General features: G+C 53.3%; 1 protein-coding gene across 7 annotated transcripts in view; it reads right to left on the bottom strand.

Moving 5' to 3' along the window:
• Positions 1 to 13,474: 13,474 nt before the first annotated feature.
• The window catches only part of DTNB (dystrobrevin beta), a 239,718-nt gene continuing 228,012 nt past the window's right edge, over positions 13,475 to 25,180 (bottom strand). For 3 of the 7 annotated variants that reach the window (XM_042982350.1, XM_042982349.1, XM_042982354.1), the window contains 5 exons: positions 23,740 to 23,899; positions 22,820 to 22,909; positions 18,918 to 18,971; positions 15,431 to 15,465; positions 13,475 to 13,531 (listed from right to left, as the gene is read on the bottom strand). In XM_042982350.1, the coding sequence (XP_042838284.1) occupies positions 15,461 to 15,465; positions 18,918 to 18,971; positions 22,820 to 22,909; positions 23,740 to 23,899 (309 nt within the window). In that variant the 3' untranslated portion in view covers positions 13,475 to 13,531; positions 15,431 to 15,460. Of the gene's footprint in view, positions 13,532 to 15,430; positions 15,466 to 18,917; positions 18,972 to 21,897; positions 22,683 to 22,819; positions 22,910 to 23,739; positions 23,900 to 25,180 lie in introns of those variants that run through there. The other 4 variants (XM_042982351.1, XM_042982353.1, XM_042982355.1 and 1 more) reach the window with 4 other exon arrangements.

Below are 25,180 nucleotides of genomic sequence, written 5' to 3'. Positions count from 1 at the left end.
CCTGGGCCTGTAGAGAAACCTCCCTCAGCCTAAACGTGGAATGTACGGAGCGGGTCCCTCCAACGAAGGATAAATTGCTCTGAGAGGCCCCTTTGCCCTGAGAGAAGGCTGGTGCAGACTCTGCTGTTTCAGAGGTTTGAAAAGTCTGCCTCGCCAACCGAGGGGGCAGGCAGTCACCAGAGAGGGGTGTGCAGGTACTTGGTGGCGGGCGGTGCGGCCTGTGAGGTGGCGCTCCCGTCCTGTCCTGGCCCTTCCCTGCACCCCTGGAGCAACCCCCGGCCCAGAAGTGGCTCCTCCTGTGAGGTGGAGTCTGCGGTACGAGCAGAGGTTCCGCTCGGCGCTCAGAACCCCATGCTCGGACCTGACGGTGGCCCCTCGCGTGTCTGTGCAGGGGGATGAATTGGTCCCCAAGCCCTCGCAGCTCTCGCTGGCCCTGGGAGGCATCACGGGGGTGACTGGGGGCCACCCAGCGCCAAGCATGGCTCAGGAGCCCGCCCCGAGGCCGAGGCTCCGAAGGGGCAGCACCTGCAGTGTTGCGGGGGTGGTGCGCTTAGGGTCAGAGGAAGGAAGGAAAGGAAAGGCTATGGATCGGTGCTATGTGCTGAGTGCCATTCGGACCTTTAATCTTTTTTATTTTTTAAATGTTTATTTTTGAGAGAGAGAGAGAGAGAGAGAGAGCACAAGCAGGGGAGGGGTAGAGAGAGAGGGAGACACTAAATCTGAAGCAGGCTCCAGGCTCTGAGCTGTCAGCACAGAGCCCGATGCGGGGCTTGAACCCACGAACTGAGAGATCGTGACCTGAGCCGAAGTCCGATGCTTAACCAGCTGAGCCACCCAGGCGCCCCAATCTTTATAGCAACCATGTACGTTGGAACGATCCTCATTTTATAGATGCAGAGAACAAGGCGTGACCTGTCTGAGGTCACACTCTAGAAAGGAGCTGTGTGAGGATTCAAATGCAGGCACGGCTGCCCTCCAAAGCCCGTGTTTGTTCCACTCTACCCTACGGCTGCCCAAGAAGACTAGGACAGGGGTGGGGAGCCCAAGGAAGGTTCCCCGAGGAACGGGACCTCACCCAGGCCTCTGAGAGACGATGGCATAAGCTCAGAGAAGAGGGCAGGATCCTTGCCGGTGAAGGTGCTTGGGAGGAAAGATGGGGCAGAAGGAGGAGCCTTAGTGAGGGACACGCAGGGGGCAGGCTCACAGAGAGAGAAAAGAGAGAGGATTCAAAAGGATAAACCGAAGCCAGGTCTGGGGAGGTCACGGGGGAAGCCCAGGGAGCCTGAGGTGCCCCAACAGGACTGGATGGCTTCCAACTGAGTTGGAGCAGACTTTCTCCAGGAGCTGGGCCGGTCACATCCGTGGGCAGGTCAGCTGGAGGGCATAAACAGCCAGAGTGCAGGCAGAGGCACTCGGGACGCCAGAGCTGAGAGTTAGAGCGAGGGTGGGGGAGCCCCCAGATGACCAGTGGGAGGCCCGGGTCCACAGGCAGCCTGTGTTTCCTGGGCAGCGGGAGAATGCCAGATAGTTCAAGCACTGGCTCCCCCTTCCTCTCTACGTGGTCCTCACCCTCCCCTTTAGCCTCCCGGAGTTTTTTCTAGGGGCGGATGCTTCTCTGCATCATCTTAAACCACATATTCATTAACTGCACTGAAAAGCAGTCTTTTGCCCATATTAGTTAGGCACAGTCTACACAATAATTTGATTCCTATTTAAGTTTCATTTCCAGGCCAGTGCACTCTCCGGGTCCCCGTACATCGGCCATTTGTTTGCTCAGAGTCAGCACCCAATATGCTCTCAGCACTTAGTCTTCTAGCTCCTTCTCTCATGCCTCAAGTTGATTGGTGTGTCTGGGAAGGTTTTTACCCCCTCTGGGTGTTCCCAAGTGGGAATATCCTCAGCGGCCACTGCCACAGAACAAATCGTTGCTTCACGTGGGCCAGGACACACCCCCAGGGCAGGCGTCAGCGCCTATGGAATCCTGAGGAGGCCCCCAGGCTCCTTTAGGAGAGGACACCTGGCTTCAACGCTCTAGCTCCAGGCTGGGAGTGGCAGCGGGTGGAGAAGGACAATCGGGAAGATAGGTGACAGCAGGTGGATTTTTTTTCATTTATTTTAAATTTTTTAATGTTTATTTATTTTTGAGAGAGAGAGGGAGAGTGTGAGGGAGGGAGGGACAGAAAGAGAGGGAGACACAGAATCTGAAGCAGGCTGCAGACTCCGAGCTGTCAGCACAGAGCCCGATGCGGAGTTCAAACCCACCAACTGCAAGATCATGGCCTGAGCCGAAGTCGGATGTTCAACCTGACTGAGCCACCCAGGCGCCCTAGATGGATTTTTTTTTTTTTTAAATAAAAAGCAACAAATAGCAATACTAGTTGTAAACTTTGTTCAGATACTATCCTAGGATTCCATGGGTGTTGGCTGAGGGGCAGAAATCTAACTACGTTATATCCATCTATATTCATGAAATCATTTGTGCTTTAGGTAATTGACCATACGCACTCATTTTCGTCACTGGGAATGTTGGAGAACGTAGTATTTCCTGTTGTGAGAAGACTTGAAGAAGTCTTCTTTTGCTCTCAGGGAGCCTACAGTCCATTCTGGAAGATGAGGGGAGCGCATGTTAAAAAGCTCCAAGGTAAGAGGCGCCTGGGTGGCTCAGTCGGTTGACCATGCAACTCTTGATTTCTGCTCAGGTCATGAACCCAGAATTGTGGGATTGAGCCCCGCACTGAGTGTGGAATCTGCTTAAGATTCTCTCTCTCTCTCTCTCTCTCTCTCTCTCTCTCTCCCTCTCTCCCTCTGCCCCACTCAGAGTGGGCTTGGGGGTGGAAGCTCCGAGGTTCAAGGTCACATGTGTTCAATGAATGGAGACACAAAGCATAAATGTTTCAAGGGAGGTGAGTGTCTAGGCTGGGTGCTCGCTGACTTCCTGATTGTGACAACATTGAAGCGTCTCTCATATTCTTCCTCAGTTGTTTGTTTCCCTAAAACTACCTCTCCTTTCCTGCTTAGAGCCCAGGGCCATCCTGGACAGTCACTACCAGGCCTGCCATCACCACGGGGTGGCCCAAAGTCACGTCTGCCAGGAACACCATAGTTCGGCATTTACCTATGCAAATTTTACATCGCCCGCTGATGAGCAAAACAGTGGTCCACATATAGATTTGGGGTGTGGGGCTTTTGCTGTCGGAGTTCCCCCAGAGTGATGGTGGCTGAAGGCACAGTGACAGCAGCCACCAGGAGCAGTTGACCCCGGCAAAGGGGACTGTCTCAGACTCAGCAGTGAGGCCCCTCTCTGACCCTTCTGTCCCAGAACTCTGGCTCTGCACGGTAAAGGGGGTGGCGTACCTGTGGGTGTGGATGCTTTCCCACAAGTCTGTGCTCCCCAGAAATTCGGCTGCCTTGGCCCTTATTAAAAGGGCTGTTCTCGGTGGGGCCAGAGGGAGGCTCCTTCCAGGCTGCAGCTCGGGAATGGTGGGGAGGTGGGAGTGGGGGTCAGGGGGTGGGTGCTCTCTGGTCGGGGCTTCAGGGGGTGCAAGGACACCACCACGCAGCAGGATCCATGCCCACAGCAGCCCCCGGCACAGCTGCCCTGGGATGCGCAGGCACAGTCTCGAGAGAGAGGGGAGGTCTGGCGGTCTTCAGCAGAATCGTTGCCACGGGGGGACTTGTGGGACCAGAATAGCCAGATAGTCTAACATTTCCAGAGAAGCTGTAAATCTGGATTTTTCTGTGAAATCTTCTGATGCTTCACCATTTGCAGACCATTAAATTGTTTTAAAAACACCCCTCGGGCCAAAGCGAATGACTTTGGGCCATTCTCTGTTACACCCTCCTTAGACCCCAAACAGCAAGCAGAGTGTCTATGTCCTCAGTCCAAATGATGATGAGCACCCGACCTCTATGGTGTCATGATCCTCAAAGTGCTCCTTCCCCAGAGGGCCAAGCGGGCAAATGAGGCTGGGGCAGGAGCAAGCGTCAGTGTCACCGTGGAGTCACCAGCTAACCCCACCCATGAGGTGTCAGCCCGGTGTGGGTCTGAGGAGTGAGCCTTGCCCTTCCCAGCCTCTGATGCCCGTGGCCTTGTAATGCTCTTCCTGGCCTGGCATCGGCAGTGGGCGAAGATGAGGAGGCCAGAGTGGGTGAAGTGCGCACTCTCTCGGTCACCTGCCCCAGTCCTGGGCCCGAGGAGGGGAGGAGGCAGGAATCACCCCAGGCCTTAGTCTTAACCACCCGAGGCCAGCATCCTGGTTTGGGCTGCCAGTCCTCACCTCCTATTTTAGGGAAGCTGAAACAGATCCCCCTCCCCTCCCTGGAGGCTGCCTGGGCCCTTTGCACCTTGCTTTGCCCTAGCATTTTAAAAGTAAATCTCCAAACAGATGGATTTATTTACTTTGTAGGTGTTTTAGGTTGAGTTGATTTTGTTTTGACGTGCTGGTTCAAAATAAGATTGACCCTTTGGAAACTCAACTTGCTAAAGCCATGTACCCAGCTTCAGCTTGAGGGTTTAATTGAAAACAGATGAGGCACACGGCCACCCCGCAGGCCTCCAGACTGAGCGAGACCTCGGAGGAGGTACACTGGCTCAGAGCAGGGGACGTGTGGCTTCAAAGGCAAGGGCCAGTGATGGGAAGTCTCATCCCAAGAGGAGGGTTTTGCTTCAAAAATAGCTTTTAATATGTGTTTTTTAAAAAATGAAGACACTAAAGGAGCTGACCAGGCATATTTAAGACCCTATAAGCATAGGAAACAGTAAAAGAACTCACTGGAATTCTATCTAAAAGCAGCCTTGGACAGGCTGAGTGAGCAAGTGAAGGAATGAGTTCACGTAATAAGAGACACGATGTTTTCTGTTATTTCGTCTTTTCCTATCATTTGATTTACCTGTGGTTGAACTCCTCCGCCTTCCCTGATTCCCCGGGGCGCTTTTCTGGACCTTGTGTTTGGTGATTAACAAGCATCACCTTGTGTTTTTGCCTTTTTACATATATGCCCTCCCACCTTGGGGACAGAGACATTTTACACACACGACCAAGTGTGGATGGCAAATGAAGAACTCTGCAATATGTACTTATTTACTCCTCTGATTCTGCAAGCAACTGAGAAGCAGAGAGGAGGGGGATCTCCTGTGATTGGCCAGACCAGTTCGGTCAGTCACTGGATGACACAGCTCCAGACAGACCTCCCTCCGCTAGGGTGAATAGGGTGGGGAAGGGACCCTCCTTCCAGGGTTGGGGAAACCTGGTGATTAGATAGAAACATCGTTGTCAGTTAATGAGGAGGCTTTGTGATGCGGCTTAGGCCGCGTAGGTATGGTGAATGCTCACTTAGCCTAAGACCAGGCTACAAAGTGAGGCATAGAGGGATTAGTGTGTTCTCTTGGGGTGTCTTTCAACCCCCTGCCCTAAGGTTCAGGGTGACCCTAAGCAGCGGAGCCAGTTCCCATGATGCATGTTAACTGAAGGAAGGAAGGCCGGCGCATCCTTCCGGTGCGTCTCGGTGGGGCCAATTATTAAACTCCCATTGATTCCCACCCTCCCGTCCCACTGTTTCTGTCAGGGATTCTGCCTGCCTTCCCCCCTGCTTCCATCCCCAGGGGCTGCTGGTGGAACCCCCTCCCCCGCAAGTCCCTTTAGTCAAGGCCAGATGTGACAGTGGATGGAGAACTCTCCAATCCTGCCCTGCAGTCAGGTGGAGGCTGGGGAGCCCCCGATGCTAATATTGGCCCCTGTGAGTGATGTGCCCACAATGCAGGGTGGGCCTTAGCGGAAGACCAGTCGGCTTAACCAGAGCGGAGTCTTTATCTCTTCGTTTCCTGCGTGAGGTAACACGTTGAAAGCACATCGCAGCGCCAGGCACAGACATCTGGCTCAGTCACTGTTAGCCAGAGAGACATGGTGGCTGGGAGATGCCTCCGGAGACAGCTTGCCTGGATTCACGTCCCCACCACTGGTTGTCCCTGTGTCCCTGGGCAAAACCCTTTCCTTGTTTCAGCTGCCTCATCTGTGGATTGGGGACGACGGTGCTAGTAGCTTTCAAGGGGCGTGGTGGGGATTAAGTCCCTGTGCTTGGAACAGTGTCGGCACACGTACATGACATATACGGGCTGGTCCACGCTAACGTTTCCACCTTCTCTTCTTGTTAGGCTTCGTCTCATGGGGCCTTTATGGGTCTCAGGGCGGGGGGTGGAGTGGGGGACAAACTCAAGTGTTTGTGGCACGTACAGGCTGGATTTGCACAGACTGGGGAGCATAGGAGAAAGGCACACCCAGAGGCAGAGGTGAAATTAGGAATTAGAGATACGATCTTGGTTAAGATTAAATATATATTTAATATATATATGCTATATATATATAATATATATATGCTTATATATATAAGGAAATCTGGGTGACTATTTCTTCATTGTGGTTTTTCAAAGTAGGCAAACCAGGCTGTAGTGAAGTCAACTGATTCAACACTTCACTTCCTCCCCTGAACCATCTCCCTGCTCCTCCTCCCCCCACCTTGGAATATTCTTCCTCTTCCTTGAAACGGTGCTGAAATTCTGCCATTTCAGCAGTCTGACACGGTGGGAAGGAGAGCTGCGTCCCAGTCAGGCAGACAGAGAGGATCCTGTGATCTTGGGCAAGTTATTTGACCGCTCTGAGCCCGGTTTCTCTGCGTTGAGGATGCCTACATCACAGCTGTGGTTGAGTGGATGACCCTACATAGAGCCACATGTGTGAACACACCTGGCGCACAGTAGGCATCTAACATACTCTGTTCACTCCTCTTTAGAGCAAAGCCTGCTTTAAGAAACCTGCCTGATTGTCATCACCCGGCGACATCAGGACGCCTGACGCTTCATGCATCTTAGGGCTCGACAGTTGCTTATGTGCATAATTCTCTTGTTTTTTTTTTTTTTTTTCCTGTTCCAATATTTTGCTTCATTAACTCCCTCCTAGATGTCTTCAAGCAGCTCTGTTGGCTGGTTTCTCAAGGTAGAGTTCCATTTTTTTTTTTGCTCGTATCTCTTCATGGTGCCTGGACAGTCCTCTCCAGACATGGGGCCTCAGGGCTGACTGTGACTTCTGAGTTCCTCCAGGTCCCTGCTCGAAGCGAGTTCCTGTGTTGGGTGTGCCTGGGTGTACTAAGCCTTTTTGAAGGTAGCTCTGTGTGTACAATATGGCCAGAGAGTGACCTTGTCCAGGTTGCTGTCCCTGCTTGAAAGGACATGCAGGTGAAGAAAGACCCAATCTCATCATAAAATGGGGGCAGGGAGAGACCAGCTAGGTGAGGTGGCCTGTGGGAGGTCAGGGTAGGGGCCTCAGTAAACAGAAATGTTAAACGAGGCCTCCTCAACTCCACCCTGGCTTTAAACCCCCCGTTTGCAAAGTCTGGCTGCAGAGGCCTCCCAATGACCCCAATCTAAGTCCCCTCCACTCTCCAGTGATGGCTGAAGGCAGGAAGATAAGAGACTCCTTGAACAAGACACCCCCCAGGGAAATTCCATCAACCCCCTTGGAGGCTGCAACTGAGCTCTATAAACTGGGCTGGGGGCAGGGTGGGACTCGGAGAGGAGGGAGGGCAGGCGAGATAAGGCCTCTGACTTCTGGGCCAAGGGCCACGCTGGGGGTAGGAATCCCAGAGGAAGGCGTATGCTTCGCTTTCCAGTGGGGACTAATTAGGGTAAAATGTGGGGGTGAGTTGTGGCAACAGGACAGGAATGAGATCCCCTAAGCCTGGGGCTCAGGAGTGAGAATTTGTTCCCCAAATCCCATCCTGTCTCCACCTGTAGTCGTGTCCCCTGCGCCCCCAGGGTGAAAAGCTCCCCTCCTCACCTGAGCTCTGCCCCTCTTCCCACCCTTCCTTCCTCTTTACTCTCTTCTCTCTGGTCTTTCACATGTCCCTCACTCTGCCCTGCTCTCTGTATTCCTGTCCTTTGTTCTCCTCCTCTGAGTGGGCTCCCAGGGTAGGTGGGTGGCAAAGGGTGAACCCAGGTGGTTGCCTAGGCAACGAGCAAAGTAGGATGAATGCCGGCCAGCCGTCATGGCAAGACGGGGAACCCAATGAGGTCCCCAAGCCCAGAGCCTCCTTCTTCACACTCCGTTGTCCAGTCCGAATCTGGTTCCGAGGAGCTGGGCTGGCTGGAAGCTCATCCAGCTGGAAGGAAGCTCAGGCTGACCCCTTGGGCACCTGACACCTGCACCTGGCTCCCGCCCTGTCCCCAAGCTGCTCCTCGGCCCTGCCTGGCTCGCTACTTCCTCTCTGCGTGCCCTCCCTCTCGGCAGCCCCAGGTGCATACACCTTCTTCCACAGGGCCAACCCCATCAGGGGAGCTTCACAGAGGCAAGACCTCAAAGGCCAAGGAGACTTGGCAGGCAGGGCCTCACCCAGGCCATTCACACGCTGGTGAATAAGACATCAGCCATTGCCACCGATGGCCATTGGGCTCTGTGGAAGAGGAGCCCCAGGGCCGGCTTTCTGAGGGATCAGGAAGACTGGGGCTCCGACCAGCAGGCCCAGGATTCTGAGGAGCTGTGGGTGGGGAGGACTTCCAGAGGCTTTGGGTCCAACTCCAGATAGAGTTCTTGCTGGTAGGGGATGGACTCCTGGTGGGCCAGGATGGCAGCTGTGGTGGAGGAGGGAGGGAAAGACTAAGTGACAGGAGTCCTGGGTTCGGGCCATGGTGGAGCCAGCACGACCCAGGAGCTGGGACTTGAATGAGCAGCTCACGGTGAACAGGTGATCTTGAGGCCCACTGGTGTAGACGTACCCGCTACATTTCCCACCCCACCCCACCCCACCCCAGATCATGTGCTTCGTCTGAGGATTCACTCTCCTGAGAGGGGGAAAGCTGCAGCACCTGTGGCCAAAACCCGAAAGCCAGAGGCCCCCCCTGTACGTATGTGCAGGTGCACTGAGGACTCACCGTGCCCCTCAGCAGGGCTGGGGTGGGGGTGGGGAGGAGCGAGTCCGCCGACCATCCTCCCACAGGCCGCGGGCCTTCAAACTCCGGCCGGGAGGTGCGCCAATGGCTGCAGGCCGACGTCCTAAGAGGTTCCTCTGGTTGAGGACTCTGCAGGGGATTCAGGCTCTAATTCTACCAGACGCATCCGTCCTCTTCTCCTCTCCTGTTCATGGGCCTGAAGACCAACACTTCCAAGTATCCAGAACCCCTCTGGTGTGACCGTTTCCCTTCCCCGGTGCGCTGTCCCATTTGTGTCCCCAGTCTGACAGGCTTCAGAAGGCAGTGCAGCCCCCCCCCAGCCCACCCCCATGCCCTAGTTATGAATTCAGACCAGGCTTCAACCTTAACCTCTAAGGCCCCATGTTCACTGAGGCCTGGAGAGGGGGGCCTGGGGCTGGGCACACCGTCAGAGCTCCAAAGTATCTTCTCGAATGAATGACAGTCCCACATCAAGCTAACTTGTCCTCTCCCCACTTTTTTTTTTTTTTTTTTTTAGTGAACTCTACACCCAACGTGGGGCCTGAACTCACGGAGAGATCAAGAGTCACGTGCTCTACCGACTGAGCCAGCCAGGCGCTCGTACGTGTCACTTCTCAATCTCTACCTTTAGCAGGCTCCCTTCGCTTCAGAAATACCAAGACGCTCTCTGGTGCCTGCCTTTCAAGAGCCCTCCCACCACCAGCAAGTCCCAGTTCTCCTCACGGCCTCCCTCAGGAATTACCCACTTTCAAAAACAAAAGCGCTCACCGCCCATCCAAACCGTCACACAACTGAGAAGCTGGTATCGCTTCCTGGAACTTGTAAACTGGTTCGATGTCCACTCCTTTTACCCTGTGGCCCTGCCCTGGCCGTCCCCGCTTGGAGTAGGAGGCAGAGGGCAGATGGTGCCAGCACACTCCACCTGCTCGCAGCCATGCCCGGGCAGGAGAGACACCGGCACACCACCCACAGACCTGGTTTTCCAGGCAGGGCTAAGTGTGCAGAGAAGGCATCACAACCCCTGGGATCTGCTCTTCATAACTGGGAAGGCCTGCCGCCCTCACCTTGGGCCCTCCGGTAATCATTTCCTCTTGGGCAATGGATTCTGCTCAGGGGAGTTGGAGCTTCAGGTAGGCTGGAAGTAAGCAGCCCAGCTGGGCCCCGAATACGGTTTAACATCGAATATAGTGTTTGCATTCTGGGGAAAGCATCTGGGTGTAAAAGCCCCCCCTCTGGGGGCCGGGGGACTGTTATGCCACTTCCCCCCCCCCACTCCCTCTGGAGCCAGGCAGGCCCTCAGCCTCCCCCGTTGCTAAGACCAGACCGTGCAAGACCCACTCAGTCACTGGGCATTTGGGATACTGCTCTTCCACGCCTTCATGGCCTGTCTTGTAATGCTGCCCTCTCTTAACATGTCTATGGGGCAGGTCCAATTGCTTGTTGGAGACCACAAAAAAAAAAAAAAAAAAAAAAAAAAATTAAGACCACTGGTCTTGGCACATGGTCCCCAGGGCACCTAACCAAGAAAAGGGACTGCTGAGGCCCCTCTTTTTCTTCCTTTAGAATAGACCACCGACTCTGGCCTTTCTCCACCTGCTGGCGATGGCTCCTGAACCTTTTCTCCTCATAAATGTGTACTGTGGTCCTCACCACGTCGTCTTTGGACCAGCAGCACCAATGCTACCCAGGAGCTTGTTACAACTGCTACTGAATCAGAAACTGGGGGGTGGAACCTAGCTATCCATACATTACAAGCCTTCCGGGGGATTCCAAGTTTCAGAACCACTGGTCTTGTATCTTCCCTGAGAGCCCCAGGTAGGAAGCCTTAGTTTTCTGATCCACACGTGGAGAGCCTGTTGAGGTGCGTGTGGCTTGCAGCTATGGGAGTTTCATCCCAAGGAAGATGGGCTACCTATCTCCCACACTTCCAGTTTGCAACAGGCGTCTGGCCCCTGGCAGAGGAGAGGCCCAGGGAGGCTGGCTAGCTTTGGAATCCACTGAATGGTTCTTCATAAGGCCTTTTCTTCCAGAAGGTGCAGCAGGAATTCAGATGGCTCTAGGCATTGCCATAGCAACTGTACCTTTCTGAAGCCGTCACGGACTGCAGGAGCAGGGAGTAAGCAACGCAAAAGAAGGGGAGTCTGCCGGTGGATAAAGCGCAAGCAGCAGACGAGGGGGCTGTGAAAATAAATGGAACCTCAGCACGGCTGGGACTTTGGGATCTGCACTTGGTGGGCCTGCGGCTTCCTCAAGACCCAGGACGCATTTAGGACCTCTCGAGGGGTCTTCACGGCTACGAAACAGCAGCCCAGGGGGCCTATGATGCTGACAGTATACGTCACTTCTCTTAAAAGATCATCTACTCAGGTTAAATTAGACTCCTAAATGGTCACAGAGCAATTAAGAAGGAAGTGTCCCCTACCTAGGGTGACACCTGTGTTCCAGGTCAGAGTTGAGGAAAGGGACCAGCTTCAAGCTCCTGATACGGATCTACATTCTACAGCACATGCCAAGAAGTCAGGAGGCACCTCAGGGGCCTTAGACAATGGTGGATATTCTAGCTGTAAAAGAACTCACTTGTCAACCAGAGTTTATATAAAACCCAACACCCCATGCACTGTCATGCTGGCGTCTGAGCTCATTGCCGTGGCTCTCTCTAGTCCTTTTTATCGTCCTCCAAGTACACGTGAGAGGCTGGGAGTCCAGAGCCTCTCCTGCGATTGAGGACGTTAAGGCTGCTCCTTGGTGCAAGAACCTGCCGAGCAGTGGCTGGGGGCCTCGTGGGCTCGGGCAACCTCTCAGGTGTGGAGGGACACACAGGGGGCCCAGAGGACACTGCCATACACCATGTGCACCTTAGCCCTTGGCTGTTTTGGAGCCACTGGTGCTTTTAATCTGTTCTCTGGCTCCTTCTGCTCTGGAAGAAGCAAGCAGTTCACGTGAGGAATCGGGAAGTGGGGTCCTGCTCTGTCCTCAGGGGCAGGGTCCAAAGTGTGGGACGTCAGGATTGTGGGGGGAGCACACAGTCATCCCTGAGACCTTGTTGTAGCCCTGCCGCCCCCACCCTGCCCCCATCCCATACCTAATCTCACCACTGGTTGGCACGGAGTGTCCCTCAGAACTTTCCATATGGTTACTTTCATTCTTGCCCCATCTGGCCCTCCAGGCAAGGCTGGATCCCTGTTTCCTGAGCGTGTGGGAGAACCTTTTCACCAGTGCTTTTGTTTTACCAGAATCCCTGTTGGCTCTCCGGGGCCTCGGCTCACTGCTGGTCACGGCTGGGCCAAGACAGCGCTCGGAAGCTGCTGTGGAAGGCCAGCCCTCCACGGGCGTGGGGCCTCTCCGCAGGCTCCCATTTCCTCTCTGCTCTCACACAGCTGGAGCGATCCAGGCTGCACCTGCCCCTCATACGTAGTATTCATGACATGGAGGCCCTGGGCCTAGCAGCGCACAGCACTCCCGGAATAAGCCCTGACCTCCTTCCTGGGTGGGAGTAATGAGGAAGCGGGGACAGTGAGAGGGAAGGATGGAGAGTCAACCCCACCCGTTTCACCCTGGCTGCGCCCTCACGAGGTTTCCACGTGACTCCCTCCGTGGGTGGCTACGGGCTGAGCCCACTGGCTCCGCAGGCAGCGGGCAGGGGTCCGCAGGGGCGTGTGTGTTGGGGGGATGAGAGAGCCAGCTGTGGGGCCTCTCACTTCATTCCAGTCGCTGCCCTTTATAAATATTTATAGCCGTTCCACTACTAAAAATAACATCCTGGAGCCCAGGGAGCAGAAAAAAAATAAATGAAAATCACCGGGAATTGGGATTGATTATCATGTGTGCCAGAGCAGAATGGAACCCTGAGAAGGGGGAGGTGGCGGGAGCACAGCGCCCGGGGGTCAGTGCTCCCTCTGGTGGTCACCGGTCAGCGCTCCCTGGCCGGCCGGCGGCGGGCTTTGCTGCAAAGAATCCTCTCCTGGGCTGCTCTCTGCTCCCCCTTGCCGCCTAGGCTGCTGAGCAGCGAGCGGCACCAACCGGGGCGGAAGCCTAGCTAACCAGTATGAGAGAAAGGAAGGAGGCTATTTTTAGCACTGTGGCCAGGGTGTGAATATCTGTAAAACTCAGTAAAGCCTGAAGCTGTCTTTGCACGACACAGGGAAGAAAACCTGTTGGTTTTTAAAGGTCAAAGGTGGTGAGGAAAGTTGTACCCCCACCCCAGGGAGCACGCGATGTGCCGGCAAGACGCCAGCAAGAACTCCAGCAAGAACTCCATCAGGTCACACACACAGGAGATTCGTGCTGTTTCTTTTCTCTTTTCAACCTCCCGGTAAATTCCTGTTGCAGAGATGAGACCGTGGCCCGAGGGGAGTGAGGAAGATGCTAGTTCATGCAGGACTGTGCAAGGGGGAGGCCCACCGGCGGCAGCGGCATCAGGCAGTCCCTCCCATTTCCCACCGGCTTGGGCTCCCCTCTTCCTGCCAGGTAGTGACGTCTGGCAGCCTGCAAGCCTGGTCCAGGTGTGCAGCCGAAAGATGGACAGGAATGCGCCTCTGGGGGAAGATCTCGCCTTCCTCATGTCAACGCCAGCTTGCTGCATGTCCCCTGTGCCTGTGCAGGACAGACACGCTGTTACTCACGGGTGCTGCAGAGGGTCTCCAAGCAAATGCTGCTAACATCTGCTGGGGCAAGGCAATGTCCTGGGATGGGGCTGTCGGGATGCTTAGCTTTCAACTCAGAAGATGCAAAGAGTCGATAACACTCGTGCTCCTTTTTAGGGAAAGGGGCTTTCTCTTTTGTGGGGGGTACCTAGAGTTTTTTGGGAGTTGCTGCTGGGGTCACAGGGCCAGGAAACGTTTCTGGGAAGAAAGAACGGGGTTTACAGTGCGAGGTTTGGAATGTGGTGCTTTTTTGGGAAGAAGGATTGTGACCGAGGAGAAGGGCACTGAGCTTGGAGAGGTGCTTACAAACACTGGGTGGCAGGGACGACACCTCAGATTCAGGCCGGAAGAGGGCAGAACTTAAGGGTCTGTGAAACTGAGCCACCTGAGTTTTTATGCTTTTCATTTGACTCTCTACTCCTGATGAGTTTCTCCTAACTCCCGATCTGAGGTCTGAGGACAGCGTCAGGAGACCCAGCTCCGCTTCTAGTTCTGGCACCAAGCTCCCAGGCCGTGGGCCTTCTTCATTCCCTCATCTGCAGGAAGAGGGGGGGGCCAGACGGCTCTGGCGTGCCTATCCTTATCCCCCAGTTCCTCTGTGCCCCCGGGGAGGGGGGCTCTGGCAAGCTCCCGAGGGGCAAGTCAGCTCCTGACTCCCTCGTTGGCTGCAGCGGCCTAGGCCTGCTGTTGGGAAGGGCCTTGCCTGAATGTGCAGTGAATTTAGGTAAAACCCTGCCCAAGCCCCGGAGGCCCTGAGATTTCCAGGGCAGCGAGAGAACTTCTGCAGCTTGGGTGCTTCCCATAGAGGCTTGCACAATCCCTGAGTCAGTGCAGGCTCCGAGGCGGCAGGTCCCGCAGCGCTGGCAGAACAGAGCCCCTCAAGGGCCGGGTGCACGTGGGGGGTGCGGCCGGCAGGAAAAGGCCTGGAGATGTTCCTTTTTTGGGATAATGGGGCTGCAGCCCTGGCTTTTCTGCCTGGAAGATCTGTAACTGAGGAAGACGGCCTAACTTTTAAACACAAGAAGTGGGGGAGGGGAGGGAAAGAAAGATTGACAAATAAAGAGACATCTCGCGGTCAAACCAAAGACATCTATCTTCCAAAGAACTGTTCTGAACAGACTAGTTGTCCAATTATTTTCATCCCTTCTTTCTAGCAAGCAGGCCCCGGAGCCTCACTGTCTTGGAACTGGGAGAAGAGTCAAGGTCCTCAGATGGAAAGATGTGAAAGACTACCTCCTAAAGCAATGAGCACTGTCCCAGAGGGAAATCTGTATTTTCATTAATTTTTTAGGACGAGGGGGTGCGGGTTGGCAGGCACCACAGGAAATGGCTTGGTTGGCTCTATTGGAGTGGATGTGACCCTGGAGGACGGAAATACGTGTCTGTGGTCAGGTTCCGAGGCAGATCAGAGCTCTGGGTGTCGGAACCCTGGGGCACCGGCACAGACCCTGGGAGAGAAATGACGGTGGTTGTGGGCAACCAGCAAGGTGGCAGAGGTGGCCGGGACAGCCTTGGCCACTGGCTCCCAGAGCCCGTGTCGGCTGGCAGCTCTTGGGTCTGCCGGCTGCATCCAGACACCAGTGATACCAACCGATGCCGGAGGCCCAGGCCAGACCCAGCGTAGAGCAAGATGGGCCAGAGCCGGGAAGAGGGGCCAAGAGGGTATGATAGCGGGGCCGAGGCAAAGCGAAAAGGTGAACTGGGCTCTTTAAGAAAAGCTTTAACTGGAATCTCCCCCCTTCAGGGTGGCTGGCTTGGAAAGTGAGACCAAGGAAAGGGAGGAGGGAAAGGAAGACCGTGGGTACAAAGGGAAAGGGGCCGTGGGGAGGGCAGAGAACACTGTACTCACCCGCGCTTCCTCTCTGTCCCGGCTCCTCTGCTAACCTGTGCAGCACGGATACAAACAACACACGGAGTCACGCCTGGGGTGTCTCACCAGCCTGCATCTTCTCCCTGGGGACTACCGGCCCACACACCCACGGGCTTCTGGACTTCACTCGCCCCTTTCTGCCCCCTATGCTGGCTTTTCCCAACCAACTATGAAAAGGGCCAGGACAGTCACGCTACCTACAACCAGCACCTGCAACGGACGCAGAACCACCATGGAGAAACAAGTGTCTCTCGGGAGAGGGAAAATACTACTACTAAAATGGAAATGAAGCCACCCTAAATCTAGGGAGTGGTGATATCTGGGGGCGCAGCCCATCTGGTTCTGAAAGTGACCAAGGTGAGAAGGAATTAAATTTCGATACTGGCGGTGTTTCCTGCCTGCAGGCGTGTCTGCTTGGGGATGCTCAATCACTCCTGCTCCCCCTGAAATCTTGAACACCGACTGCACCCACAAAAGCCTGAGAATTCACAGAGGGCTGCTGCTGTCAGCCTACTGGACACACACCAGTGTGTGTTTACTCTGAGCGAGCAAACTGGATTTACAGCTCCCAACACCATGGGTGGCAGGTTCTGGGAGAGGCAGTTCTGAAGGACAAAGGAGCATAACATGAGGCCCTGGAGTGGCCGAGATGAATTTCGGGCTCTGAAGTACTGTGTCAGTCTGTTTCATCTGTGTAGTCCTGGCGACAAGGACTCTGAACACCCCAGGTGAGCAGTGAGGGGACGCGAAGTCAGTGCGGCACCCCAGGGGAGCAGAAGCGTTCCCCAGAATGCAGCCAGCCAGAGATCCAGGGTAAGGCAGTGAGGGGGCTGAGGTAGGGGCGAACGTGCTGGTGAAGTCTGGCTTGGTCACGAATTCTTCAAAAGTGCCCATTTGGCTCTTAGGGTTTTTGCACTGAGCAGACTATGCCTGGTGGGGTGCTGACCAAATTGTGTTTATGTTAGGTCAGCATCACTTCAACCCCAAAGAAGCACATCTCCTCTCTCTCTACGGTTGACAGTCACTCTTCTCCAACGCCTCGGTGACCGCAGTTACCGCCATGTTGGTCTGTAGTAAAATCTCATGTCTAGGCCACGGCAGACCATCGGAAGGTCCATCTGTAAAAATACCTGGCTTGTACCTCCACCCACATACCTGCCACAGTTCAGCTAAGAAGACATATCCTGAGACCTGTATGTACAATGCCAAGAGTCAAACATTTGTTTAAAACCCTACTCAAGTCTCACCCTGGCTCTTAACACTCTTTTTCTTGGGATGGCACCTAAAGCCACAGCAACGGAAACTCAGGTGTTCCCACGAGGTCTCACGGGGACAGACAGAAATGTTGGTGTGTGCACTGGAAGAGAGATGGGGAGACACTAAGAGCAAGAGGGGCAGAGAGGAGAGATGCTGGCAGAGAACACAGGTGCAGACAGAGGCCCCTGAGACCAGGGGGCACCAGGCAATGGGAACTATGCCCGTCCACGTGTGAGATGCAGCCCACACCCAGCCCTGAACCAGGACCTGGGCTGCAGTCCATGGTCATGGCAAGGCCCAAGCGGTCAGGGCCGCCCTCCGTGTGCTGCACAGAATACAGGGAGGCTGAGGAGAAGCCATGGGAAAAGCTACTGGGAAGGGAGGGTCAATGGGAAGAGAGGCCAAAGCAGCAGATGTTACGTCTTCAGCCAAGAACATTCCACACGAACGCTAGGATCTGGATGAGTTGTGTGGTGTGCGCGCGCGTGCGTGCACACGTGTGACTGGAGCACGTGTTTACGGAGTGTGAACTTATCTCTGTGCATCTCCTCCCTGCTTCGTCTCTTGCACAACAACCCTTCTGCCTTCCCCCTGGTCTGCTCTCGGCAAGGAAAGGGTCTTCTCTACCATTCCCTGTGACACTGCTAGATGTCTCAAATACAGCTGACCTCGACTTCTGACATTTGGGCGGCCATGCCAAATATGCCGTGGTCCTCAATCCCGCACAGTTGCCGTCCACTGCCTCGCAGGCCTCGCTGACTCTCTAGAGGACTGTGGCACCTGGACTCCGCTTCTCCACTCCTCCCAGGATCCTGGACAGTCTCAGAGTCTGGTGGCAAACTCTGAAGGCCTGCCTCTCCTGCCCTGCGAGCCCCCGTGGCAAGCAGCACGGCAGACCCTACCCCCAGGCACCCCCCTCCCTTCCCTTCCCACCTTCTTCGCCTGCAACTCCCACTCCACTTCTTCCCACCCTTCCTTACGACTTTTCTCACTTCGCCTCGTCTACCAGCCGCATGGGCATGGATTCCCGGCTCTGCCAGCTATGATCTGTGCAGGTTATTGAACTGCTCTGAGCCCTGTCTCGAATCCTTGCTCGGGGGCTGTGAAATCAAACAGGAAGGGTGTGCTCAGTGCAGAGCATTCAGCAGGGGTAGAGAGAGTGGGCACACCTTCCAGAGCCCAGCCTCCTCTGGGCCGCTCCCGCTCTGTCCCTGACGAAGCACTCTCTGGTACATCACCTGGCTTACTTCCTTGTATGTGAGAATTTACTGACACCTCACTATGTGCCGGGCACTGGGGATACATCCTGAACAAAACAGACCGAAATCTCTACCTTGTGGAGCTTATGTTTTGGAGGAATCCAGAAATAGACATATTAATATAGGACCGAAATAAGAGCTCATATAACTCCCAAATGTTTTTTGTTCAGCATGGCACAGACACATGAAGATTAAGTGTATGAAGTGGGGTCAGAAGGACCCAGTTCACACTGAATCTCTGCTGCTTTACAGCTACGTGATCTATACTTCTGAGAGCCTATTTTCTCAGTGGTAAAATAGGGACACTGTTATGTGTCTCACAGGGTTGTTAAGTGCCAAATGAGATAATACGTGGACATCATTTAGCACAGCTCCTTGTTCATAACAAGTTATTAAGCAAGTTTTCTATACAAGAAAACGAGGAAGGCATTACTGTCCTTTGCTGATACCTTTCTTTATTGCTTTTAATTCTTCCATCGAGGCCAGAAAACCATTTGGCTATTCTGCCCACAAGAATCGCTTCCTTTTCAGAAACGTTTCTTGTATTTATAATCACACACTCAAAGTTCGATGATTAACTTTTCCTGCTACTTCATTTTATCTCCTATTTATTCTGCATATCTCTGTCTTGCCTTTCTGACTAGATTATAAACTCCTGGAGGCAAAGGGTCATGTTCTGTGCTCTGCTGGTATCTACTTCCTATATCCGAACCATCTATCACAGTATCTGGAATCAGGAGGCTTTTCTTGATCCGCCTGACACCGCCACCTCCAGGGCAAACCTTGATGGTCGGTTGGGAAAAGTAGGCAGAAGGAACTGTGGGGGTTGGAAAGCTTTGGGGGAAGGGGCAGCAGGAAGGAAAGCAGAAACAAAAGGGAGGGGAGTTTCCCTCAGGGGCTGTCCAGCTCTGCCTCCCACTCAAACTAGGGGTCCTGTGAGCTGCCTTTACCTCTTTCTTTCCCACTTTGCATCTTCTTTTCTTCTTCCTCTGCACCTTCCTCTGCTGTGAAAACAAGTCCAAGGAGGCCAGTGACCCTTCAGCACAGCACAAGCATAGAGGGAGGGTGAAGGCGGTAACTCAGAAGGCTTGGGACGAAGCCCTAGCTAAAGGCTCACGGTCCCAGGCCTGCACGGGTGCTGACGCTCACCTAGTATGCGCCCTGCGTGGTGCACGCCCTAGCACTGTTTACCCATAAGCCCTACGCCCTTAGGGGCAGCACAGCTGAGGTCACTCACCTTGCTGCTGGTTCAGTTGCTGGCTTCCCTGGTGACTAGGTCGGGGGTGGCTGCCTCTTCTCCATGCCCGCTTTCCCTAAGGTGATGACACCCACTAGGGATACATCTAATACCTTGCATTCAGGTTCAAGAAAGCAACCATAAAAGTACATGGTGGGAGAATACCTAGATTAACACTGGCTTCTGTTAAGAAAAAACAACCAGGGGTGCCTGGGCAGCTTAGTCGGTTAAGCTTCCAACTTTGGCTCAGGTCATGATCTCTCGTTCATGAGTTTAAGCCCCGTGCTGGGCTCTGTGCTGACAGCTCGGACCCTGAAGCCTGCTTCAGATTCTGTCTCCCTCTTTCTCTACCCCTCCCCGGCTTGTGCTCTGTCTGCCTCTCTCTCAAAAATAAAATAAAACATTAAAAAAAAATTTTTTTTTAATAGAAAAAAGAAAAAACCACCAAAAGGGGGCGCCTGGGTGGCTCGGTCGGACTCCTGGTTTCTGCTCAGGTCATGCTCTCCCAGTTTGGTGAGTTCGAGCTCCATGTCAGGCTCTGTGCAAACAGTATGGTGTCTGCTTGGGATTCTCTCTCTCCCTTTCTCCCTTCCCCTCTGCCACTCACACTGTCTGTCTCTCTCAAAATAAGTAAATAAATAAATAAACTTAAAATTTTTTTTTTTAAAAAGAAAAAAAAACCCCAAACTAGAAGTTTTGGCTGATAACAAACTTAAAATGACTGAACAGCAAAGTGGCTGTGTGTTAAAAGCTAATGTCCTCAAAGGTTGCTTTCCCTGGAGCCTCCCTGAGCGAAAGCAGGCATGGAGAAGAGGTGTCACCCCCAGCGCAGTCAGCAGGGAAGCCAGCAACAGAGCCAGCAGAGAGCTGGGCTCTGCAGGGAGCACATCCCCCGTGATAGGGAGGAGTGTGCTCAGCTCTGGGAGCTCATTTTGAATTGGGGCCTTGAAACTCTCGACCATATCCCAGTGTTGGCAAGCAAAATGGTGAAGTGAAAACCACGTCACATTAAGAATGGCTGAAGGAGGGGGCGCCTTGGGTGGCTCGGTCTGTTACGTTTCAGTCTCTCCATTTCAGCTCAAGTCATATGAGGTCACGTTTTGTGAGATCGAGCTCCTTGTCGGGCTCTGTGCTGACAGCGCGGAGCCTGCCTGGTATTCTCTCTTTCCCTCTCTCTGCCCCTCCCCTGCTTGCTCTCTCTCTCTCTCTCTCTCTCTCTCTCAAAGAAAGAATGGCTGAAGGAACATCAAACAGCCACCTAAAGAGAAGGCATAGGGACAGCCATGTTACCTGTCATCAAACGCTTGAAAGGCCAAATTAATAGGAGTAGGAAGGACTGAACTTACTCTGGGTGGCTTCAGAGGGTGGAATGAGGATAAACTGCTTACAGAGAGGCAAATTTTGGCTCCCTGATAAGAAAGAACTTCCTCATGATGAGAGCTGGTCATGAATGAGCTCACTGGAAATATTCAAACAGGACTTTTACACTGGGCAGCAACCTGGATTAGATGACTTCTAAGATGTTTTCCAACCTTTAGATTCTACTATTTGTGAAAGTATTTTGAAAAAGATGAGGAGGACAAGCTACACCTATAAACAGTATGCTCACATGATATGGAAAATACGTAGAGACAATCTGAACATCTCACCTCATCCTAACAAAACCCTTGGTGGTGACAGTAAACGTGTGTGGGTGTTGGGCCAGCCTCTTCCATTCACTGAGAAACTGGCAGCTCGCGTGTAAAGGGAATCTGTTTCTGAATTTTGTAAAGGTGCTGTCATGTGTGGACTTAGTCCACATCTACCTGTGGACTTCAGGGCTTGGGAGGGAACAGAGTCAGTGAAAGGGGCCCTCGTGGGGCTGTGAATCTGACATCCTGTCCCGTGTGGACGGAAGGGCTCTGTGGGGGGAAGAGCCCTGGCTTCAGGTTCTTCAGACCTAAGTTCTAGGACCAGCTTCACCCCTTCAAGCAAATCACTCTTCTGATAATCACTCACTGCATTTCTGAAGGGGACTAGACGACATGCTCTCTAAGGCGCCTTCCAAATACATCGCATCATTTTGTTAAAACCACCCTTTCCTACCATAAGAGATTGCTGGGTATCCCTGTGACCTGTTAGTTTTGTGGAGCTATTTGATCTCTGTGTGCCGTGTGTTTAATGGTGTCCGGTTACCTCTCATCTAGTGTGATGAGCTCATGAGCCACTGATTTTGCCCAAACCCTAGTAAGTAGTCACAAGGGACAGTGTGATTAACGTTCATGGCCTGAAATTCTTTCAAAAAGTGGGATTTCTGGCATCTGTGGGAAGTTCTATTAGGGAAGGGAATCTCTAATCACCCATGAAGTCATCTCAAAGGCAGTCACCTCTTGTATTTATGTGTGTTTATCATACAATAAAGAGGGGGCCGTGCTTCTGAGGATTGAGGAATGGGACCAGAATGGAGACTCTGTCACCCTCACACCCCCTCCACGGGAGAACTGGCATCTTAATTGCATTGAAAAAACCAACCTAGGCCATACGCTTACTCTCTTCTAAGTGGAATCAGGCAGATTTGAGAGTGAAGCCATGGGCCAGACCCATGACAACACTAAAGGTGTATGCTTTCTCCTTCAAAGGTCTGAAGAAATACCCAAGGCTTCCCTTCCCTAAGAGCCTGGACTGATGATTTCAGTGGATGTGTTTGAACAGTCCATGGAAACACTGCTTTATATTTTTATTTAATAACCTTGTTAAGCGACTTCAACATATTCAAAAGCATTATATTAGGTGAAAAGAACAAAGGAGGGCCATATGTAGTGCTCAGGAAGGGAACCTATGTGTTTAATACGGAACATGGGAATCTGACTACTCTAAACCGATTAGTAAATAGCTGGCAGTTATAAAATGAAGAGAGTCATGGGGAGTCTTGAAAATATGACGATAGGGGAATGGCCTTTTATTATTTCTCTCTTTCATGGGTTTTATGTAAGAAGAACAATGAGGTAAGGGTGTCTGGAAAATCAGTGAAATAGCTAAGGGATGGAGAGACTGAGGAAGGAGCCACAGGGAAGACGGGACAGAGGAGCGAAGGAGCAACAGACTCAGGTCACAAACGTCACATGAAATCAGAGCCTAGTCGTGGACAAAAGGAGAGAATAGGGTTTCAAAACCAAATCAAATAGGAGAGAGCAGAAAGGCAACTGGGAGAAAGTCCAGAAGCTTTTGTGGCTGATTCAGTTCCAGTCTTCCAGGAAAGCCTCAGAACGAGGCGGTCGCGCAGCCCTGGGGAGAGAGAGGCTGTGGACGGAGAGCTGGCGGAGGACGAATGAAGCAGGGAAAGGGGCTAACTGTGTGTGCGTGGGGCTCTGAACTTCTTTAAAGTCTGGATTGGGTCTGTCCTGCAAGGAGCATTCTTGAGAGAAACATAACGTGTCAGCGTCTCTGTGTGATCACGTGTGGCAGAGAGGCTCCCTGGGCCAAGACGTCCAGTGTGTTCCTAGAAGGCAAAAAGGCTGAGTGGTGAACTGAGGTGGCGTGTGCTACGTGATGATGTTTTACCACGTGGCGAGGACGTGAGGAGGGCGTGGGGATGGAAAGGGGCGCGTGAGGCCGGGCAGGAGCTCTGGGCTTCACCTGAGTGGAGCTCCTTCACCAGGGATGACATGGTGTTGGTGATGGAATCAGCGGCCACCAGCAGGTCACTGCGGAGGTTTCTCCTCGTACCTGAGGACAGTCAGAGCAGACGGCGATGGCAGGTGGGCGGGCGTGGAGAAAGAGCCGAGCGCACGCCTCGGTCTGCCAGGCCCTAGACGCGGTGCAGGGCACCTAGGGGAGATGGGGCATCTCCACCCGCTCCCGGGCACATCAGGGGCACGAGGCACCCAAGTCCTCCTTCTCCTCCCTCTCCTTTTCCACCTGAGGAGTAGGAACCCATCAGCGGCACGCTTCTCAGCCACGGTCAAGGGAGTTGGATTCCAGAATGAGAGTCGGATTCCAGGCTCGTTGGCCTGATGTAGGACTTTACTCTCCACCAGCTCCACCAGGCAGTACTTTGTCTCCCTGACAGGACTTCCTTAGCCACGGCGTCTTCCCCCAACTATACGACACGGTTGGTCGCTAGCCCCTCAGACAGTTGTAGTGATCCTGTGCTGAGTGTGCCTTCAGCAAGGCCCTATTTAGAGCTCCACTCTTCCTTCTCTTAGTTGCTCTAAAGAGTTTCCAGGCAAAGCATGACTCCAGGAATGATACCACCCAATTCCTCCAGAGGAGGCAAAGCCCAAAGGACAAGGCACTTCCCGTAACCCAGGGGAAAAAAAAGCACAGAAGCCCCGGAGGCCTGCTCTTCACAAACATACGAAGCCTGTAGACCTCCCGTTGGGAGACCAGCCCATCTAAATGAGAAGGGACCAGCACTTGACTTATTTATACTGTATATGAAAATCTGATCGTTTACAGCTAAGCTCACAAAAGAAACTGGAAAAATCTCAGTAGGAATCTCATTCACATTTCCAAACCCCTCTAGCTCTCCAGTGAGCTCTGCTCCCAAATCTCACCTTGTGCAAAGGCCTCCTGCATGTCTCCCCCGACTCCGCTCAGTGGGTCTTGCGGACAGTGGGTGGGGGTGGAGCCAGCAGACGTTGAGCGGACAGGCATGGGCATCGGGCGGCCGCCTCCGTGAGTGGGGGATGTATGTGGTGATCCTGTGGCCTGAGCCTGGGAGAATCAGAGAGATGAAACGTGTTACCTCAGGTATCTTACCTCTTTGAGGAAGGAGAAAGTCCTTCTACTCAGTCAGTCTAAGCCAGCCGAAAGAGCTCAGTTCAGTGGGCCAGTGCACTGCGTGATCGCATTTGAAAGGAAGGAGTCAGGCTGCCTCTAGGACTGCAGAGAGGAAGAAAAGGAAAAAAGGAAGGAAGGTGGGGGCGGGAGAAGGAGAGAGAATCCCATTAGACTGGACTAAAAGTGGGAGGAAAAGCAGAGGCTAGCATGGAGAGGGGGTCCTCGCAGGCAGACAGCCTGAGCAGAGTAGCTGGGTCCAGGATCTGAGAGGGGCCGGGGCCACACAGTTGGAAAATGATACACAAACATCTTTCTTTTTTGTTTGCAAACACATTTATGGACATGACCTCACTTGACCCTCACAATAACTTGTGAATGAACAGAAAGGGTGTATGTTCTTGTGCCCATTTTATGGTAGAAAAACACAGAGGGAAGCGGAAGAGCTTTGTGTCAGGCCAACACAGCTCACGGAGATGCCGGAAGAGCCCCTTCCACTCCCAGGGCAACGGCGGGCACCCGGCACCTCTGAACTCCCAGCCCGAGGGGATCACGCTCCTGAGCGCGTGTCCGAGCTCCGCTGCAGGCTGCTTCCTGGGGGCCGGGTCGCCGCACTTGCCAAAAGCACACAGTGAGGCTGTCGGGGCCATTCCATGGGGACCAGGTGAGGACGGACACACACCTGGTGGAAGCCGAACTTTCCCTGTGAAGGCTCCGGTACAGTTTCGGAGGAAGCTTGGAGCAAGGGGATCACATTTAAAAATTCTAGTTAAAGGAAGCTCACTGAGATTTGGGCCCCGATGCTGCTCTTCAGAACAAGGGACACTGGGTGTGACACAGGGCAGGTTTTCTGTGGAAGCAAAACTGGGAAAATAGAAGTCAAAGTGGGCAAATGAGTTCAAATGAAGAGATTTATCTTTTGGGGATCTAGCTCAGAAACACCCCGCACGACAGAATCTGCCCCAAACACACCGATGGGCTCCATGCACAAAGCCTCACCTCAGCGCTTCGGCCGGCGTGCGAGCGGCGCCACAAAGAAACAGTCTGTTCTCTAACCCTTTGGTTTGTGTGAGCGTATGTGTGTGTATTTTAATTTGAGACATTTAAAATATACAGAAAGCTAAAAAGCATAACATGATAAACACCCACATTGCAAACTGTTCTTAGTTTGTCAAATTCACTTCAACTTAGAAACGCCGCAGAGAAGTCTGAAGACCT

This window comes from Panthera tigris, chromosome A3 (assembly GCF_018350195.1).
Source record: "Panthera tigris isolate Pti1 chromosome A3, P.tigris_Pti1_mat1.1, whole genome shotgun sequence".
In the NCBI taxonomy this organism is placed as follows: domain Eukaryota; kingdom Metazoa; phylum Chordata; class Mammalia; order Carnivora; family Felidae; genus Panthera; species Panthera tigris.
The sequence above is the reverse complement of the archived record's forward strand: the minus strand, read 5'-3'. Positions and strand labels throughout refer to the sequence as shown.